The following is a 16,818-nucleotide window of genomic DNA, read 5'->3' on the forward strand; positions in this document are numbered from 1 at the left end:
GATACTATTTTCATCTTGAAGTTCCTCCTACTTTTAGAGATGGCCCTATTCAGAAAATGGAAGGAAATGAACAAACCTGAAATGCTTTTAACGGTTGGGGATGGTCCCCACAAGAGTATCATCATGAGACTTGTAAAGAATTGTAAGGCCACAGTGTTTTCAAATAATTTCGACAATAATGATGAGGATTATTCTGTTTATGTGAATGATTTTTTTTTTTCCTTCATAATGTTGACCCTTTTGAGACAGCACTGACTACGCCAAGGCAAAAATGAGATGCAGACACCATCTCAAATGTAAGTCAGCGTTTTAGGCATCATTTATCACTAAAATATGCTGCAGTAATTAGCAGTGGGGAAAATGTCCATCACAAAGTCATGCCTCAAGGTTTCATTAACAGCATATATTTTACACAAGGATAAACCCAAGTAATGTTTATAATTGAATAACTTCCAGCAGCCATCAAATGAATAGTAGTATTTCATTATTGCCAGTCAAATAACAAGTAAATATGTAAAATAGTATGAAAGGAAGTTACTTAAAATACTCTACAGTGTTTAACATGTATTAGTGATTTTTTCTGATCACTAATTTTGTTGTTTGCATTGGTCTTGCAAAGTGCTGATTATCTATGGAAGAGATAATTTTAAAAATTCAGTCTATTCCCAAGTACTATTTGGGTGTGCAGGTTTCCTGGAAAATGTCATTAAGCAAGTTGAAGAAGCATTGCATAATTCATTAAACAGAAATCTGTGACACTCAGATTTATGCAAGTTTTAAATGCCACAGTTATGAGTACTGTATTTGCCTGTGGGAATCTTGATTTTTTCCTTGCTTAATTAACTCATTCCAAGTGAATGCTGTGATGACCCTACAAACAAACTCATGGGTGGTGCTTATCTAGGCCATCACAGGTTTAAAGTCTATTGGCTCTATTGATCTGCTTGACAGTGGAATGTAATATGTGATTTATTCATCTCATTATGTACAATTTTCAAATAATTTGATTTTATGTACAGGAGACATGTCAAGGTTTACAGAAGAAACTTTTTTCTCTTTTTTAAGAGGAATACAAAAGTTTACATTATATTGTACATTTCTAAGTTACAGCTACACAAGTACATAAAATAATACATGTAATACAATCCTTGTGTCCAGATTGTGAAGCTATCCTCAATGAATTCTTCGACAGAATAATAACACTTTTCCACCAGAAGAGTAAAGAGCAATCTTTTCAGTGACCAAGCTCCATCTTAAATATATCACTGCCTTTTATTTTATTGAAAATTTTTAACCCCATATACTCTGGCGTTTGGGCATAAAGTTCTAAACGGTGAGTTGGAAGTTTGAAATTATCTCTGTGGCGAGTGCTGTAGTTGTGGTCAAAACAGAAAGTGTCTAGTGTATGTTGATTTTTAAATAAGAACATTGCCACCTCATGTATGTAAAGTGAGGGGATAGATAGTATTTTTAAATTTTTTAACAGTGGTCTACAGGATTCTGGTTTTTTTGCAACACACATGTTTCTAATTACTTTCTTTTATAATACCAGGAGCCTAGTGACATTTGCTGAATTTCCCCAGAGGATTATGCCATAACGAATAACTGACTCAAAGTAGTAGTGATAAACTATCTTTCTGGTATCCATGTTTGTGGCACCTGACAAAATACCCATTGCAAATGCCAAGGTGTTCAGTTTATTTGCTAAGCAATCTATGTGTACCTTCCAATTTAAATTTTTATCAAGATTTAGGCATAAGAACTTCAAGTGGTTTGCTTCTGTGATATCATGATCATTGCAAGTTACCTTTATTTCAGTCCTTTCTACTGATTTAGCTTCAAATTGCATCATTTTGGTTTTAGTTACATTTAGTTTTAGTCCATTTTGATGGAACTAAGATTCGAGTTTTTCTAAAGTAGTTTTGGCTTTTTCTGGAATACTTTCAGATACCTCATTTTCAATTAGAACTGATGTATCATCTGCAAATGAGACTGAATGGACATCAGTAGCAAGTGGTAGGACATTTACGTAAAAAAGAAACAGATAGGAAACCAATTTCCGACCTTGTGGGAGTCTTTGGGGAACTGTTTTCCAGTCTGAGGAATAATTGGTTCCATTTGAAGTTAAAATTACTCTTTGTTTCCTATCTGACAGGTAAGAGCTAAACCTTTGTAAAGCAGTGTCCCTGATTCCATACATCTGTAATTTGTGGAGGAGTAATGCATGGTTCGCTGAATCGAAAGCTTTAGTCAGATCACAGAATATTCCTGTGACCTTTCACCCTTATCTAACATGGAGCATATTTTTTGGGTAAACTCATTTATAGCATTCACAGTGCTTTTACCCTGTTGGAATCCAAACCTGTTTTTAAAAATTATATCATTTACAGAAAGAAATTTATTAATTTGTTTTGCTGCAATCTTTCAAACACTTTAGAGAAGACCAGCAAAAGAGAGATAGGGCAGTAATTCCCCATATCTCCTGTCAATCCTTTTTTTAATAGAGGTTTGATCTCAGCATATTTCAATACATTTGGAAAGCATCCCTGTTCAAAAGATTGATTTATAATAATTGACAGTGATTGAGAAATAATATCGTACACACACTTGATTACAGATGTGGTTATTTCATCCCACCCATGTGAGGTTTTGTTTTTTAGAGACAATATTTCCTTTCACACATCCCTTTGGGTGATTTTTTCGAATTGTTTAAAAGATGTGTTTTGGCCATTTTCCAAATTTGTGATGCCTTGATAGAATGTCATATCCACATCGGATCTTACTACATTTAGGAAGAATTCATTGAAACAACTTGGCATTTGAACAGGGTTTACTATAATTTCATTTTCACGTCTAATTTTCAATCTCTCATGAATTTTTACTTTGGCCCTTAATTCAAACTGAACAACTGACCACATTGTTTTTGTCTTATTTCTGTGTTCTTGTATGAATTTATTATTTGCCATTTTTTTAGCTGCCACTACAACTTTCCTAAATACAGCTTTATACTGTTTCACATAAGTAACAAAATCTGGATTTCTGTTTGATTTTAGCTCATTGTGGAGATCTCTCTTTCTGGCACTAGAAATTTTTATTCCTGTTGTAATCCATCTGAGTTTACCATTTACTTCCTTTTGCTTGGATCTACGAGGAAATGATTCATTAAATACCTCTAAGAAACAATTTAAGAATTTGTCATAGTTTATCGAGCTTGAACTATTGTGGTCTACAGCCGAGCTTATTATACTTAATTTACTGCAGGGGGGGGGGGGGGGGGGGGGGGGAGAATTGGCAGAATTCAAAGGACAAAACTGTTTTGCAGCCCTCACCATATCTGTCTAATGGATCATAAAGGCAATTAATTTAAAGATGGGCTACCTACAGGTACAGTTGTGAATGATACCGTTCACATTTTTTGCCTAGCACTATACAGCTCTTTGTGACATTCTGATCTTATAAAGTAAAATAAAGTAGTAGTTGAAAGCTTACAGTGTATTCAACTTTATAGTTTGGGTTACAGCATTTGATACAGCAGTTTTAAATTTGATCCCATGATTAATTAAGACAAAAAAATTTGATTGATAAGCTGTGTGCTAATATTAAGATATGTTTAACATTTTTACTGTTATGATGAAATCTTATTCTGTCATATGTATCAGTAGCCATGGAAACCAGTTGATGGACCACCTCATGGTTATGGCTCCTTCCATCAGCAATATTGGCTTGATGGACGACTTATTGCTGTTGCAGTAATTGACATACTGCCTTACTGTGTATCCTCTGTTTACTTTTATTATGACCCAGAGTTTGGTCATTTATCGTTAGGAACTTATGCTTCTCTCAGGTAAGCTGTAGTGTAAAATTACAATAAATGGAATTACTGGTGTGATTTTATTTTTGTTAAATACGTTTTTCCCATATGAAGTAGAAGCAGAATAATATTATTATTTCTTGGATACTAGTTTTCTAGGTATATTAAGTGTACATTTTATAGAACTTTTCTCAATAATCTTGGCAAATGCATAAGCACTCTGACATTTGTGCAGGATACATATATCATACATAACAAATTTCCTTCCATCTCTGTTGGCCTCATTGTTAATGGGATATTAAAACCCGGTGTGTTTCCTAAAATCTTTTTCACTTGGTAAATCAAACTTAAGAATGATGAACAAGAAACACAAGATTATATAAACATGAGAGAGACCACCTTTGCTTTGTTTGCAATGCTGTTGGTGGTGATTTAAAAATGTTGAAAAAATCATTAACTGTCTTAGCCTCTGAAGTAAACAGCTTCAGCAAACTAGAATTTATATTCAATTTACCAGGTGACCATACTGCTGGCATCTGATAAACTATTTGATTTGCCAGAACTGAAATACATTTGGAAACAGTAAAAAAGGGAGACAAAGACCATACCTTGAGAATGAACACCTCCTCTTTGTTTACTGATTTCTGTACAACTGGTTTACTACTTCCTAGAATACAAATGTCAGAAAGAAACAGGTCAGCTGCACATTCAGTTTCGACACCATAGGATATTTAGAAATTAATAAGAATGTCGAACAACTATACATATCACAAAGTACATCCTTGCTGGTCTGGGTTTGATTAAATGCAATACGTATGTATACTAAAGAATTGGAATAAATAGAAAGCGATGACCAAATTACCAGGATTATAGGAGGAAGGGAAGCTGGTAACGAGTTGCAGTATTACAGCATGAAGTTTCTGTTGGTAGGGCTTCAGATGTGGAGGCCAAAGCCTGGCATGCATATCCCATACAGCCGCCAGTGAAGCAGGTGTGTGTTAAATTGAAAATAATTAGTAGTTTCTCCATGTGTTCCATAACTGTTTGTGCAGGTAATGAAAAGGCTGCTCCAGTTGCTCTGTAGAACTTTATTGAGTCCACTACCAGTTTCAGCTTTTTTGTTAAGCTATTCTGAATTAATACCAGTGATCACTTCTAGCTACTTCTGCTATTTTGGAGCTGAAAGAGCTAGTGTCCAACACTGTACTAATTTTTCATATAAAAAAAAATTGTCTGTCTAGCAGAATCTTCAATAATGATATCACATCTGCAGGACATATGTGATGTTTGCACAAGGTGACTGGAGCAGTGAAAGATTGATTGCCAAATTAGTTTATACCTCTTTATAACTTTGGTCCTTGAGTAGTTATGTAAGTATTCCTGTGTCCCTATTCCAACAGAACTGCAGAGAGATGGCACCATTGTTCCATTCTATAAAGACAGCAGGAGTGGACCTGCCTTCTGAGATAGATAAGCACAAAAAAAAAATTAAACTTGCGGAAATTGAGGCTCATTTGTAAGGCTGCTACGTGCAACTTTTTTAAGAGAAACTGTCGTGATGTCCCTTAGCATAAATCATTTCTGGCATGCCACAGCATGTCCAAGGATGAAAAAGCTTCTGAAATCAGTAGTGTGTAATCTTAGGTAATTTCTTAAATAATTGGAAGTGGGATGATAAACGTCCAGAAACCAAACTGTCCAGAAACTGGGAAGACAGATCTTCGGTTCCTCAGGGTCATGATGTGTCTAGTTGTATTCCAAGTCCTTCAATTAATTGCTAAATTAGCCTATCTCTTTTTAAGATTTCTCAGTTAAAAAAGTGATCAACATTTTAGTATGGGTGGTTGGCTTCACAAGGTTCTTTATAATATGTTAGTGCCTGGACTCTGATCCTAACAGTGAAACAGTATTCAATGTTCTGTTTAATTTGTTACGTACAGCCCATGATTTAGGAGACAGATTCAACACCTGAAAGCACCTAGTGCTACTGGGAAATCTGTTTTGATTTGAGTCATCTTTGTGCAGCCAAGGAAAAGCTAGTATTCACTAGTGCATCAACAGCAATGCAGCCCCATTTTTTCTTTGCAATGAAACTTTATGTACCATCTTCAACATACCAGTCAGTCAGATTGCACAGAGAACGAAATCTGCTACATCTCTAACAATAACAAAGCTAGATAACTGTGTAGTTCTTTAAAGCTAATAGGTAAGGGAAGTCATCGGGACTTTTAAAGGTAGTAAACAAACTGACAGATTGTATTTGAATGCTTCATGTGGTGATTTCAATCGGACAGTGTCTGCAGTACAATGGAAATCGAGATCAGAAAAATTAAAGGTCTGCATAGAAAACAGTAATTTCTGTTCATTAGTACACAGATATTTATAACGGTGATGGTTTTTACTTCAATAGAAGGCAGCAGAATGCACAGGAGTTTTCTTCCAGCATGATTTTTCACTCTACAGCATAGTGTGCATTGATTTGAATCTTCCTGGCAGTTTAAAACTATGTTGGACCGGGTGTCAAACTTTGGACTTTGTCTTCCGCAGGCAAGTGCTCTACCAACTGAGCTATCCAAGCACAACTCACAATCTGCTCTCATGGCTTTACTTCTATTAGTATCCCATCTCTTGCCTTCCAAACTTCACAGAAACATTACTGCTAGAAAGGAAATTGCGGAGAAATTGTGTTGCTGGAGTCTGGGACACACAGTTTTAATATGCCAGGAAGTTTCAAGATTTTTCTTATTTACAGGACTACATGCCCAAGTGAAAGATAGTTTATTGCACCAGTTAGTAAGTCCCTAAAACATCTACATTACAAAACTTCATGTATTATGTTTATGATAATCACATACAAGTCATAAATCATAGAAACTGTTCCTTTTGTGAGAGAGAAATATTTATGATAAAAAATTATTAATTTCATTTATGAATGATTTATTAACAGGTTACAATCTATTCAGTAACTAAACCAATTACAAAGAGTTTTTATAAAAATCAAGTTTATTTCAAAATACTGTGGAATAGCAGTTTGTAGTGAGCCCTCAAGCATTTTTTCCTTTTGCTACAGCTATTTACAGCACTTAAGAAGTAAGCTACTAACACAAAAATCAGCAGGAAAATTGTTGGTTTGCTCAGGCATTAAGATTAGGGAGAAGTTTGACATTACTACTTATAAATTCAAATTTTTTGCTCCCATCACCGCCTGTAATATCCCACACTGTAAAATAATCTTGCGAATTTTCTGCGAGATCTGTGTAACGATATCCAGCTCGAAAGCTACAGCTCTTTATCAGAACATAATAGAACTGAGAGAGTTGACTGAATGTGGTGCAAGAACATAATAGAACTGAGAGAGTTGACTGAATGTGGTGCAAGTTTTTATTTAGCAACTCCTGCTGTCCTCAGCTAATTCTTGCATCATTTTGAACACATACAGTTTTCAGTTAGAGTCTGTTTTGCTAAGACACTTCACTTCATGGTTGTTTCCTGCACCAGAGATTTTGTTTTTTCAAACAAAATATGTTTGTCTCTATGATATTTGTGGAAATACTAACTTTAATGCAAGTTACATTGTGAATATTGCTAGTAGAAGAATAAAGATACTGTGAGATCATCTTCAACTTTTGTAGTCCCGTCTTCCTCAGTTGCGTGTAATGTACATATTCCAGGCCACTGATGATGCCTTGCAGAAAATAAAGGCAAAACATGTATGGCACTAAAATTGTGTTTTATTCAGTTGCTGTCAGATGGTCCACAAGTAAAAATTATCAATATACCATAATACTGTGAGATCAGTATAAAAACCTAAAGAAATATTTGTGAAAACTTTGTGAAAAACATATATGTGACATCTATCTTTCCCCTAGTCATGTATGCTTCTACAGCCATGCATTTTTGCTGTAGACGTTCCTGCTTAGCCATTTTGCACTTTGTCAGTTTCATTTTATAGTTGCCTGTACTCCTTTTCATCTGCTTCATTTGCTGCATTTTTATATCTTCTTGTTTCATCAGTTTTAAAACCAAAATCTCTTGTATTATCCAAGGGTTTCTTCTAGGTCTTGTGTCTTTGCCAATTTGATTCTCTGCTGTGTTCATGTTTCAGCTCCCAAAGCTTCATATTTGTCTTCTATTGCATTCCCCCATCCAACCCCTCATGGTTTAGTTAGTCCTTGATTAATGCTCCCTTTGAAACTCTCAACAACATCTGGTTATTTCAATTTATACAAGTCCCATCTCCTTAATTTCCTGCTTTTCTCCAATTTCTTCAGTTTTAATCTTCAGTTCATAATAAATAAATTATGGGTAGAGTCCACTTCTGCCACAGAAAATGTTTGCAAATGTAAAATCTGGTTTTGAAATATCTGTCTTGACATTACTCTGTAACTCCTGATCTCTTCCACATGTACAGGATGAACATTAATAAAACCAACAAAGTGCAGGGACAAAGTCCTGGCCAGAAATGGAGAAAAACGATGGTTTGAACATGTGTCTGGAAATGCAGAAATTGCTTATGTGTGTGCAACAATAACAAATCGTCCTGGAACACAGTACAGAGCTGAACTGCATCCATGTCACAACAGATGTTCAAAGTGGCCATCCATAGGATTGCAAGTGATAGGCATAGTAGCCGTTGTTATGCAGGATACACATAATCATACTTTGACTCACACCATGTTGACAAGCCACTTGTCTGGAGCTGGTACTAGAGTTCATCTCAATATCCTGCAGGACCCAGTGTTCCAGATCTGGTGTATGCATAGTCCACCGTATAACTGCACATTTGTCTGTCTGAAAGGACGCAAGGTCACACAAATGCCCGAAAAAGGCTTGAAATGTTGTGCGATATACAGGGTAAGCACAAAGTCTTGCCCTGATTATAAAAATTTATAACAGAATAACCATTTGACATAATAGTTATATTTGATGCCATTATGTAGGTTAGTGTTACTAGTTGTTGTGACCAATAGATGGCGCTAGTGCTCCACAACATCGACACTGTCTGTTAGGTCACGTTAGTTGCTGGTGAAATGGCATCGAAACAGGAGAAAGTGTAATGTGTGCTTTGGTTTCATGAAACGAAATCGCCCATCAGTGTTCAGCGTAAATTTCAGGCTTCTTATGGACGCAGCCCTCCTGATGTTAAATCAAATAAGTGATGGCAGGCAGCGTTGAAGATCGTCCTCGAAATGGCAGGCCTCCTGTGAGTGATACAACTGTTGATCATGTTTGGCAATCGTTTCAATGGAGTCCGTCTAGATCAACTCATCAAGCATCACATGAACTTCAAATACTGCAAGCAAGTGTGGTGAAGATTCTTCATGAAAGGGTTAGGTTGCATGCTTACAAAGTGCAGATCTTGCAGACCTTGTAACTGAATGATTTGCTGACACGTGCTGAATTTGCAACTGAGATTCTCAACAGGATTGATGGCACAAATGATTACTTAAATCGCATATGCTTTATCGATGAATCTACCTTTCATGTCAATGGAAAAGTAAATAGGCATAATTTCCGTATATGGGGTTCAGAGTCTCCACATGCTACTGTACAGTTACAGCGAGACAGCAAAAAACTGAATGTTTGGTGGGGCCTCTTGCATAAAAAGGTTTTTGGACCGTTTTTCTTCACAGAAAAATCCATTATCACTAACGTTTACTGAGACGTTTTGCAACAGTTCACTGCCCCACAGTTAGAAGAGTATCAACCATGGATAATTTTCCATCAAGATGGAGCACCTCCCCCAATGGGCTTTAATAGTGCATGATTTCTTGGATGAAACTTTTTTGGATTGGAAGGAATGGTCCAACACCCTGGCCACCCCACTCTCCAGACATTACACCTCTTCACTTTTTTGTCTGGGGCTATATCAAGGACAGAGTCTTTGTCACACCAGTTGCTGACATCGACAAACTGAAGGCTAGGATACAAGCTGCCATGGGTACTGTGACAGAACACATGTTAAGAAAGACCTGGTGGGAACTGGAATCCGCCTCGACATTCTCCAAGCTATCAAGGGAACACACATTGAGGTTTACTAACATAAGTGGTCTTAAAAAAGACTAGTAACACTAACCTACGTAACGGCATCAAATGTAAATTATTATGTCAAACGGTTATTCTGTAATAAATTATTATAATCAGGGCAAGAATTTGTGGTCGTCCTGTAGTTGGTGTCTATGAGGGCATTTATTTTGGAATAGATGTATTTCCTCTTGACCGTTTCCATCTGGTTGGTCACATGCAGACATCATCTTCGCTTATTCCTGACATGAATAGCAGACCATTCTGCTGCTTCCAAGATGCTGCGTCAATCACACAGCCTGCAACACACGAGGAACACGTGGCACGTGGTTCATTCAGTCAGCACCTTCTACCCTGGCAATGATGCATTTCTGGACACATGTTCATAGGATCTTTTTTCCTCCCTTTTCAGTCAGGAATCTGTCCCTGCAGTTTCTCAGTTTTAATAATGTTCGCCCTGTATAATCTTCTTTCGTGCTTCTTAAACAAAGTGTTAGTAATAATTAAATTAAGCACTGTGGAAAATTCTACTACGCAGCTTCCCCTTTTAGCTTGTCAGTTTGGATAACCTTGTCTATGAACATACCCTTCTACTTCCTCGAGAGAAAAAAGAAAGTCTATTTTCTTCCTCTGGAACATAACACTATTATGAAGCATTAATTTCTGTCTTCACGTGATAAATAAGATTATAAAATTAATGTCTCAAACACAGCCACATCAGCTTTTTAATAGTTTCATACTTAAGGGAAAAGTTGAGAAGGAAAATAAGTTAATAAGTTAATCCTTTTTCTTTGGGATAGACCATTCATTACATTTTGAGATTAACTAGTCAGTACTACATATTTCTGTACATGTGTTATATGTAGCAAGTATGAGTAGGAAGAGGAGGAGAAGAAGAGGTGTACAACAGAGTTGATATAGTCATTTTTTTAAAGACTGAAGTAATAATGTGCACCAGTTAAGAGATCCTAATCAAAAACAAAAGACATTTATTTTATTAAATATGCCTGCATAGTTTATTTTGAATTTATTTCTATTGCCCCTAGGAAAATGTATTGTTGTGGTAAAAGTCTATCCTAATTTTTACTGTCTTTTGTTACAGAGAGATTGCATTGGTAAGGTCTTTACACACACACAGCTCAGCACTGAAGTATTATTATATGGGTTTTTACATCCATACTTGTCCAAAAATGCGATACAAAGCTAAATACAACCCATCATTTCTGCTGTGTCCAGAAACATATACTTGGCATCCTATAGAACAGTGCCAAAGAAAGCTAGATGTCAGTCGATATAGCCGTTTTGAAGAAAACTCTTCAGTGCTGGATGAAGATGGTCAAATCAACATAAATGAGGTATGTGAAAATCAACTTTCAAATACTGTGTGTAGAATGAAGGGTTGGAACTGTTGCCAATATGTGTAAAATTTCAAAGCTGCACAAAATTATTTCTTTTTAATTGTATCATAAAACTGTTGGTCTTCATTTTAAACCTTCCTTTATCTGTGCAAGTTTTTAACTTCACGTTAATTGCATGTTCATTAATTTCACCTTTGATACTTTGTATTCATCCTTTCAGTATAATAATTATTGTTTTACTGTACATCTCTCTAATGTGGCTGTCTGTAACAGAGTGACTAATTGTGAATCCTGACTAATTGTGAAGAAACCTATATTTTCCAGTATGTTGTGTTAGTATTATGCAATCATGCTCGAAGCATGTAATGTAGGGTAGATGTGTTGATTTGAGAACATGTAAGTGGGTCTTGAATATACTTCTGTGTATGGTGCTAATCTGTATCCTTCGTCTATGTACACCATAAAGAAATTTATGCACCTACATTGCTCCCAGACACCCACCTCATTAGTTTTGCAAGACACAACAATAAGGAAATGCACATACAGTCCAAATGCAACTATATAGCACAGAACTGCTTGAGGTTCTGAGTTACAAAGGATATACAGGGTACCACCTGATGGCATTTCATCATACTAGCTAGACTTCCCAAGCTACACATTTATTTCGAGAATTTTTGGGTAGCATTTCACATGTCACACACACAAAACTTTACCTCAAAATTCTAACACTTTTAGATTACAGTTTTCTATACAAAACATTGCATGTCTGCACAGAAATGTGACCTGTTTCTAAAATTCCTAATATTTCTTCTTGTAATCCATCACCCATTATAGTATTATTTTTTTGTTCGTCAAACTTCACCAGCAAAGATTTAACCTTGGCATCTAGTCTTATAGCATTGTTGATGGCATGCTGGACCTTGTAATACCATTTAAATGAAGGCGTATATCTGGATCGTTTCGCAACATGCTTTAGCTTCTCTTAAGAGTGTATATTCCTTGTCATGCAAAGGACTGTGTGGTTCCTGCCATACTTCAGACTAGTTGTATGAGCACATCCAAAAGATATGTGTGGTAAGTAATGGGTTAGGTAATCAGAATTTGTTGCATGGCTAGTGCAGTAACCTAATATGATGAATCCAAAAACAGTGGCAGGTTGGACCAAATACTTTAAAAAACTAAAACTATGTTCTCTTTGCAGGATCTATCATTTCTCAGAGTTTGTTGCATGGTCATTTACACACCATGTACAATAAAAGGCAAAAAAGAATGTTCAGTGACTTCTCATTTTCATCCACTGCATATAGTTAATCATTGAAATCTCAAGGTTTATTGATTAATTTAAGTAACTCACAAAATGATACTGATAATGTTTGCAAATTTCCATAATATGTAAAGATCAGAAGTGGAGGAAAGACCTCAGCTGACAATTTCTCAGTAACTCTGGAAGACGCATCACTGTTTCTTTATTAGTTGTGGAGAATTGTGTACAAACATCATAAAAGAAATGGATTTCTTCCTCGTCATCACTGTGTAATAGAGAAACTATATGTTTCATACTCTCAGCCATTCTGTTCTGAAGTTTTCTAATAATTCCTAGCAGTTGCAAACCACATTTTTACTTACCATGGAACAGCTTTATGTGATGCAAAATGAAGCATTGACGGTGGGCGTATGGTGTGGGGTGACACCCGTAGAACAGCGGAAAGGGATCATTTGACTTGTAATGGGATTTACATTAAAAGTCCACAACATAAAGTAAAATCTATATTTTTTTATAAATTTGTACAAGGTGCTAACCAAAAGTTCCCACAATTCATCAATAAAGAAAATAACTATTTATCTGGGTCTAATTCATCACTATATCCTTCAAAATAGTCTCCTTAGGAGTGTATACACCGCTTTCAGAGGTTTTTCCACAAAAGAAATCAGAGCTTGAACAGAAAGGTTTAGGTGTTCGTTTTTCCCGCGCGCTGTTCGGGAGTGGAATGGTAGGGAGATAGTATGATTGTGGTTTGATGAACCCTCTGCCAAGCACTTAAATGTCAATTGCAGAGTAATCATGTAGGTGTAGATGTAGATGAAGGAAAGCTCCCTGGAACACATTTTTAATGAGCCTGTTTAGTACTACTTGTGATTCTGCTTGAATCTCCTCATCTGTGAGAAATCATTGGCATTTTAACTTGAGGTTCATCCTGGGGAATAAATGAAAGTCTGTCAGTGCCATTTTAGGTGGGCATGGAGGATGTGGAACAATTATCATGTACAAAATTATTGTTGCTTTTGTGGCCACTTATTGACAAATTGCTTGTTGGCTTCTATCTTTGTTTCTTCAGACAGTTGACATTTGTCTGATTTTTCTTATTGCTCCAGCATTATCAAAGCCCCACTCTCCATTGCTGGTGGTGGACTGCAGTCCATCACCAGCAGTGGAGGGTGAAACTTTGACAAACGTCAGAAAATCATCAAATAAACATCATGCAAAGAACCTAAGACAGAAGCCAACAAACAATTTGTCAGCTGTCACGTAGTTTTTCAGCAGAAACTCCTTGGTAAAAAACACATTGTGTCATGATGGAGGAACCAATCGCCCATGCACCACTTTTCTTGTGATTTTTCTTCTTATGTTCTCCCTCAAACGCCTCAGCACATCACAGTAGACCTGCACTGATGGACTAATGAGGAGAGACAAACTGCTTATGGACAATCTCTTCCAAGTCGAAGAAACAGGTAAACATGGTTTTCACATTACTCTTCACTTGCCAGGCTTTTTGGGGTCGAGTGATTTGGTTTTGTGATCATACCTATATACCCAGCTTTCATCGCCAACAACAACCTTCAAAAGAAAGTGTGGTTCACCTTAAAGCCTTCCTTGAAGTTCTCTGCAGACTTGCACATGATGCTGTTTCTGCTCTTTGTTGAGAATTCGTGGCACAAACTTTGTATCAATCCATCACTTGTGCAGTTTGTCAGACACATTCCATAAGATTGCCCTGTGATATTGCGTATGTCTTGGATGTTATGCCTAAAATGTTCCATCACCATATTCCAAAAGCAGCAACACTTTCAGGAGTAACACCAATTGACAACGTGCCTGAAGAGGGGGGGGGGGGGGGGGTCATATGCTGTTCTCTCATCTTGAAAACATATAAGTCACTAGTAATTTTGACTGTGACCTAAGGCATCTTTCTCCAAATGCTTACTGCAACAAGTTGTGTGTTTCTGCTTCTGTTTTTGTGAATCTAGAAAAGAAATTTATGCACCTACATTGCTCCCAGACACCCACCTCATTAGTTTTGCAAGACACAACAATAAGGAAATGCGCATACAGTCCAAATGCAACTACATAGCACAGAACTGCTTGAGGTTCTGAGTTACAAAGGATATACAGGGTACCACCTGGTGGCATTTCATCATACTAGCTAGACTTCCCAAGCTACACATTTATTTCGAGAATTTTTGGGTAGCATTTCACATGTCACACACACAAAACTTTACCTCAAAATTCTAACACTTTTAGATTATAGTTTTCTATACAAAACATTGCATGTCTACCCAGAAATGTGACCTGTTTCTAAAATTCCTAATATTTCTTCTTGTAATCCATCACCCATTATAGTATTATTTTTTTGTTTGGATGTTACTGCTTCACCTCTCAAGGTGAGTTTCTGGCAGAATTTAAACCACTTGATACAATACTGTGGATTAAATGCATATGCACCAGAGATAACACTGTTTGCAACAAAAGTATCTGTCATAGATAAAAGTTTATGCATATAACAGCAAAACAAATCAAGCCCAATGTCAGAAAATATCAGTGCAAATGGATTATGTGGTTTATTATTAAAATGAATGGCATATATTGGAATGCCAGACAGTGAAGATTCAGAACAATAATTCTTTTGAGGGTGCAGATATGAAATGAGTGGTTTCTGTGATATGTTGAGCTGGAAACTCTTGGTTGAGCAGATTATCAGCTAATTGTGTTTCCAACTGAATACCAATAAGATAAGGCTGCAGTCAGTGTCTTGTTTTTCCTGTAATCCATGGAGTGGCCAGTGGTTATACAAGATTCAACCACTCCAGATTTGTTAGGCTGTAGAAGGCGAGTGGATCATTGGTGGCCGGCCGAAGTGGCCGTGCCGTTAAAGGCGCTGCAGTCTGGAACCGCAAGACCGCTACGGTCGCAGGTTCGAATCCTGCCTCGGGCATGGATGTTTGTGATGTCCTTAGGTTAGTTAGGTTTAACTAGTTCTAAGTTCTAGGGGACTAATGACCTCAGCAGTTGAGTCCCATAGTGCTCAGAGCCATTTGAACCATTTTTTGATCATTGGTGTTCGATGCACCATTCTTATATGGTGCATATTGTTTGTCGTGATACACCATTCTTATACAGTGCATATTGTGTGTCCTTTTGTCACATTGACAAGGGATTTCATAATTTCATATATAACCTTTCACAGATCCTAGAAGTACTGCCGTCTTAGCCAGTGGGAGAAAGATAACATGAATGTAATGCTTCTTCATTATTCTGGCAATTTTCATACGTAAGGCTATGGACTTTACATCTCTTTCTTCTTGCTCTTCCTTTGGTTGGTCTGGGATTTTTCTTTGCAGAGCTCTCTTAATGTGCTGTTTTTTATATCCATTTTTATTGAATATAGCAATTCGCCCTGTAGCCTGTCAGTATTGGACACTACCCGCACCCTATTTCCTAAAGTTTTAAGTACGCTCATAGTTTGTGAAAGATAGTGGCAGCTAGATGCTTTAAGTATAAACCAGTATGTATGGGCTTCAGTACATGCAGCATCCTAAAATCTCATCCTCCTTACGTTGAACTAATACATCCAAAAATGGTGGACAGCCGTTCATTTCCCATTCCATTGTAAATCTGATGTTTTCATGAATAAAGTCAAGATTCTCAAGCAACTATGTGACCTTGTCCTCACCAAAGAATAAACTATGAATGTCTCATTGGCATTTCTCGAGAAGAGTTTTGATTTTAAAACTGCAGACGTGAGAACTTTTTCTTCAAAATTCTATACAGATAAAGTAGCTGCCATGGGTGAGAGAGATCTATCTGTGGTGACACCGCCATTCTGTTCAAAATACAGTTTATCAAATAAAAGTAAGTGGAGGTGAACACAGGCTTAAACAATGCAGCTAATCAAAAACAGGTACTTTAGTGAATAAGTAGATGACATTGAAGCTAACCAATAAATCAGAGCTGTTAAGTTTAAAAAATTTTAACCTATTAATAAACGCACCCAAATTACAGACAGTATATTCATAGTTTCCTACAAAAGATATCAATAACGAGGCTAAATATTGGCCAATGAATAAGCAGGTGCATCTGTGTTACACACTATTTTTCTAAAGATAATGCTTTGTAGTGGGAACTTCTGACACCGAAAGTAACAGCAACACCAGATGTAGCGGGAAGAGGTAGAAGGCACCGTACTAAGACTCGTCCGAGCTTTCCAAGAGATTTATTGTTTCCAACTATAGTGCTGCGTTCCGCTCGGTCTGCGTCACCAGGTCCCACAATGCTGAGGACATCACTTTCCTGACTGCGAAACGGCTTGGTGCGGAATGGCTGCCTCAGTGACCCGTGCCTGCACTGCT

General features: G+C 36.9%; 1 protein-coding gene across 2 annotated transcripts in view; it reads left to right on the forward strand.

Annotated features, from left to right (window-relative positions):
• The window catches only part of LOC126458431 (arginyl-tRNA--protein transferase 1), a 155,473-nt gene that overhangs the window by 116,317 nt on the left and 22,338 nt on the right, over positions 1-16,818 (forward strand). For both annotated transcript variants that reach the window (XM_050095486.1, XM_050095485.1), the window contains exons 8-9: positions 3,663-3,844; positions 10,938-11,190. In XM_050095486.1, the coding sequence (XP_049951443.1) occupies positions 3,663-3,844; positions 10,938-11,190 (435 nt within the window). The remainder of the gene's footprint in view (positions 1-3,662; positions 3,845-10,937; positions 11,191-16,818) is intronic.

Source organism: Schistocerca serialis, chromosome 2 (genome assembly GCF_023864345.2).
Source record: "Schistocerca serialis cubense isolate TAMUIC-IGC-003099 chromosome 2, iqSchSeri2.2, whole genome shotgun sequence".
Taxonomy (NCBI): domain Eukaryota; kingdom Metazoa; phylum Arthropoda; class Insecta; order Orthoptera; family Acrididae; genus Schistocerca; species Schistocerca serialis.